Source organism: Enhydra lutris, unplaced genomic scaffold (genome assembly GCF_002288905.1).
Source record: "Enhydra lutris kenyoni isolate GAN:26980312 unplaced genomic scaffold, ASM228890v2 scaffoldscaffold56, whole genome shotgun sequence".
Classification (NCBI taxonomy): Eukaryota; Metazoa; Chordata; class Mammalia; order Carnivora; family Mustelidae; genus Enhydra; species Enhydra lutris.
In genome coordinates, this window is record NW_019154140.1 from 10,908,760 (window position 1) to 10,913,207 (window position 4,448).

Here is a 4,448-nt window from a genome sequence, read left to right on the forward strand (position 1 = left end):
GAGGATGGATGGGAAGACCTCCTTGGAAATGGGGGCCCCCACTTAAGTAACATAAATACTCTTGGGCAGACCTATCACAAGAACCTGGCTAAATGGACAAAGGAGAAGCCAAGACTACTGAGTATCCTTTCTACCCACCAATGAACTTTGGAAGACCACCATCCACACCTGATTTCTCTCCACTCTTGGACCTCTGTCTATTCTATGACCCCTTGAATGAAAGCCAAACACCAGAATGTGAAATACAGTGCAATTTATTGAGAAAAGAAAGTGCAACATAATCATCACCAGAGGATCCAGAGCTGGGGGAATTAAAGGGACAGAGATAAGTTAGGACAAGATGCCCAAATGTGGGGAGGGCACCCTGCAAACCAACAGTCCAGAGAACTTAACCATTCACCCTCCAGCACTCCCCTCCTCAGCGGGACTGACATATGCCTGCTTCAGGCCATCAGCTCCCAGTGAGAGAGGCAGATGGGCCAGGGTGGAACAGGCCAGGCTGGGAAGGCCCACAGGAGTTTGGGCTCAGGTATCGTTACCATCGTCAGGGGCATCATCATCTGAGATGAGCAGCTGGACCTCCCTGGCCTAGGAAAGATCTTGAGGATGGAGGAGCCAAGAAGTTCAGGCCTTTCTCCAGGGAACTTGAAGAAAAGCGAGGTTGAGTTTGGCATTTGTTGATGCCAAGCAGAGTGGGAAGTGCTGTGGGCAGGCTGAGAGGGTTGCAAGTGGGCACAGACACTTAACCCCAGAGGATCACTTGGAGCAGTGCTGGCTCGAGCTGGTGGTCTGGGAGAAGCGGATCCCGGTGCTGCCTCCAGTGCCAGACTTATAGCTGCTGCCTCCTGAGGTCTGGATGCCACCGCAGCTGGAGCCAATTCCACTCTGACTCACAGAGGTGCTGCTTCCGCTACTAAGCCTGCTCCCACTGCTGCCACTCTGGTAGCCCCCACTGCTGCCACTCTGGTAGCCCCCACTGCTACCACTCTGGTAGCCCCCACTGCTACCACTCTGGTAGCCCCCACTGCTGCCACTGCTGACCCCGTAGCCGCTGCCACTGCTGCCACTGACCCCTCCGTAGCCACCACTGCTGCCTCTGCTGCTGCTGCCTCTGTAGCCACCGCTGCTGCTGCCACTGAACCCTCCACGGCTTCCACCAGAGCTGCTGCTTGTGCTGGTGACATTGCTGACCACCGCTGTGGAGAAGAGGCACTCAGTTCAGGCAAAGGCCCGGGTCTGGATCACAACTCTACCCTGCTTAGCTGTGCAAATTTGAGAAAGATACTCAACTTCTCTGAGGGCTAAACTGGTAAATGATAAGAGTGAGTCTGGCCCTCTGGTGTCCCCCAAGAACAAGAGCCAGCAACATCCACAGAAATTTCTGGTTCTCCAATCTAGGGAACTCCCCAAGACCACAGGCATTTTAACTTTGGCCTTAGAGTTCCCTGCTTATGCTAGCAGGGGATTGTGTGGCCATAGCCTGAGACTCTGGCACTGTTTGGTGGCCTGGCCTCCTTGCATGGGTCAAGCTGTCCTGTTGTAGGCTGGCAGTGAAGATGTTCCTGGTCACCCTTTTGCAACCCAGGGAGAAAGTTTTGAAGGGCTACTTACAAATGCTCACAGCACTCTGACACTCTCCGGACATCCTTAAAAGGAAAAGAAGGAAACATGGGTTATTTCTGCCATGAGTCATTAGCCACAAAGCTGAGGGTTCATAACCTTGGGAGCCACACACCCCTATTTGCCCTATGAAGGGTCAAGCCCCCAGGGGAAGAAAGGCTATTCCAAGTATCTCTATAACCCGTATCCCCAAGAAAAGAGCCTGCTTTGGGGGAGTTGAGGTGTTCAGGAGCTTTACCAGCCACCCTCTATTTCTCCATCTGTCCATCCTCTTTCCCTTAGTTTCCAGAGCATCTGTTCCAGGCCAACTGCTCAACACCCAACTCCCAGATGGTTAGCCCTTCAATGGTTCAGATGAGTAAAATGTGAGAGGGGCTGACACTCAACACATGATGAGTTTGAAGATGTCCTGTCCACACAACCCATATTTCTATGCCTTGTTCTTGTTCATGGAGAAGGCATGTCCACATATCTGAGCAGACATGGAGCATGTCTGCACACCTTACCAGTGTGGGACCTACTATTGTTGACCACTCCAACCTCATCCTGCAATTCCCAGTACAACATAGCACCGTCATCACTCCCACTCCTTTTCACAGAAAGTTATTAAAAAATCCTTACGTTTCCTTCTCACACCTGAGTTCTGCTTCTTCCATCAAATTGGAAGCTGTCTGAGGATAGGATACATAGAGCAGCTTTCAGCAGAAAGATCTCTCGAGCCTTGACAGTCCTTTGGCATTTGATATCCACTCACTAAACCCTTATCTGCTACTTGATACTGTGCTATTTTTTTCCAGAGTGTGTGTGCATCAGCCACTTTCCCTATGGATTCAGTCTCAGGGGTGGAGGGCTACAGGACTGTCTGTACTGTGCTGTGTACAGTTCCAATATGGTAACTGCTAGCCACTTGAAGCTAGCCAACTTTATTAAAATTAAATTAAGTGTAAAACTCAATTCCTCAGTTTCACTAGCCACATTTCAATACTCAAGTGAGTAATAGCTACTGTATTAGACAGCACATAGAACATTTCTGTCATCTCAGGAAGTTCAGTGGACAGCACTGTAACTTTTGTTATAACCCCAAAGCACTCCTCCTTACTCATTGCTCATAAAGAAGATCAACAGAGCTATGTAATACAACATCGTTGGCCACGGTAAACTGGAGAACTGGATGATCTTGATTGACCAAAAAATGGGGGCACTTGAATCCTAAATTCTGTCATTCAGGAGATTCTTTACCCTTTGTCTGGGTTGTCCTCTCCAATCATCTTTGTCTCTTTCTTTGTTATCAAAGGTCACTCTAAAATCCTATCAGGAGAATGCTGACTCCACTGCACCTCACCTGCACTCCTCGCCCTCCAACAGCTTCCTGTAGGTGGCAATTTCCACATCCAGTGCTAACTTCACATTCATCAACTCCTGGTATTCTTTCAGCAGCCGGGCCAGGTCATCCTTGGCCTTCTGTAGGGCAGTCTGCAAGCCTTGGAGTTTGGCATTGGCATCCTTGAGGGCCATCTCCCCACGCTGCTCAGCTTCAGCAATGGCCGCCTGCAGGTTGGCATTCTAGGACAGGAAGAGGTAGGAGACCAATTAGCATAGTGACCAAGAAACAAAACAGCTGATTTTTCTTGAAAGTTCTCTTCCCCGTCCCACACCCCCATCCCACACCCCACTGAAATTAACTCTGTCTCATCAAGCAAAGGAACACTGATTTGCTGGTAAAGGGAGTAATGGTCTAGTAACTGGTTGTTTGTTTGTTTGTTTGTTTGCAAGACTGTTAAAAACTCCCTTGCCTAATTAATCACTTTGTTCCAGTAATACAAATTAGCCAGTGAGATTATGTGAATTGCATGATAAATAGTTCACTGAAGGCAGATCTTACTGAAACCAAGTGTTTAAGGCCATCCCTACAGTTGCAAGATTTGCTGGGAAAGCCAGAATGAGCAACCATCTCTCCTTAGGGAACTTTCCAAGAAGCTCAGATTCAAGAAAGAATCTCTGGGAGTATGGACTCTCCCAGCTACCCCACATATGACACCGTGAAAGGACAGAGAAAGCATGTGGCAGAGTCATAATTGTTGCTTCTCTTTCTCTTCAAGACCCAGAGGACCTCCAGGATCTCTCCATTAGGTCCGGACCCACCTGCTTCTTAACATTCTCAATCTCGGCTCGCAGCCTCTGGATCACCCTGTTGAGTTCCATGATCTCACTCTTAGTGTTCTTCAGGTCATCCCCATGCCTGCCAGCGGTGGTCTGCAGTTCCCCAAGCTAACAGAGGGAAACCAATCAACATAGTTTTGCAGGGTTAGAACATTCTTGGTCAGCAAGACCTAAACCTAGACTATGGGGGCAAGGAGAATGCTCCCACCTTGGTCTGGTACAGTGCCTCAGCCTCTGCCTTGCTCCTTTGGGCAATGTCCTCGTACTGAGCCTTGACTTCGGCAATGATGCTGTCCAGGTCCAAGCAGCGGTTGTTGTCCATGGACAGGACAACAGACGTATCACTGACATGACTCTGCATCTGAGACAGTTCCTATGGGGGACATGGATGGTCATTTTCACCACCCCTTGGCCCCAGAAGATGCTGGGAATGAAGAAGTCCAAGAATCTTTTGCCAGCAAAGATATCCCAACAGTGGGGCCAGGAATGGGACAGTTAAAAAACTAAGCTTGTCGTATGATCTCCCTGATATGAGGGAGAGGAGATGCAACATGGGGGGTTAAGGGAGTAGGAGAAGAGTAAATGAAACAAGATGGAATTGGGAGGGAGACAAACCATAAGTGACTCTTAATCTCACAAAACAAACTGAGGGTTGATAGGGGGAGGGG

At 49.1% G+C, this 4,448-nt stretch overlaps 1 protein-coding gene across 2 annotated transcripts in view; it reads right to left on the reverse strand.

Moving 5' to 3' along the window:
* Nucleotides 1-756: 756 nt before the first annotated feature.
* The window catches only part of LOC111157803 (keratin, type II cytoskeletal 2 oral-like), an 8,386-nt gene continuing 4,694 nt past the window's right edge, over nucleotides 757-4,448 (reverse strand). Inside the window, exons 5-10 of one of the 2 annotated variants that reach the window (XM_022519461.1) lie at nucleotides 3,989-4,153; nucleotides 3,763-3,888; nucleotides 2,963-3,183; nucleotides 1,612-1,646; nucleotides 1,072-1,196; nucleotides 757-939 (exon numbers count right to left, since the gene is read on the reverse strand). In XM_022519461.1, the coding sequence (XP_022375169.1) occupies nucleotides 757-939; nucleotides 1,072-1,196; nucleotides 1,612-1,646; nucleotides 2,963-3,183; nucleotides 3,763-3,888; nucleotides 3,989-4,153 (855 nt within the window). Of the gene's footprint in view, nucleotides 964-1,071; nucleotides 1,197-1,611; nucleotides 1,647-2,962; nucleotides 3,184-3,762; nucleotides 3,889-3,988; nucleotides 4,154-4,448 lie in introns of both variants that reach the window. The other variant, XM_022519460.1, reaches the window with a different exon arrangement.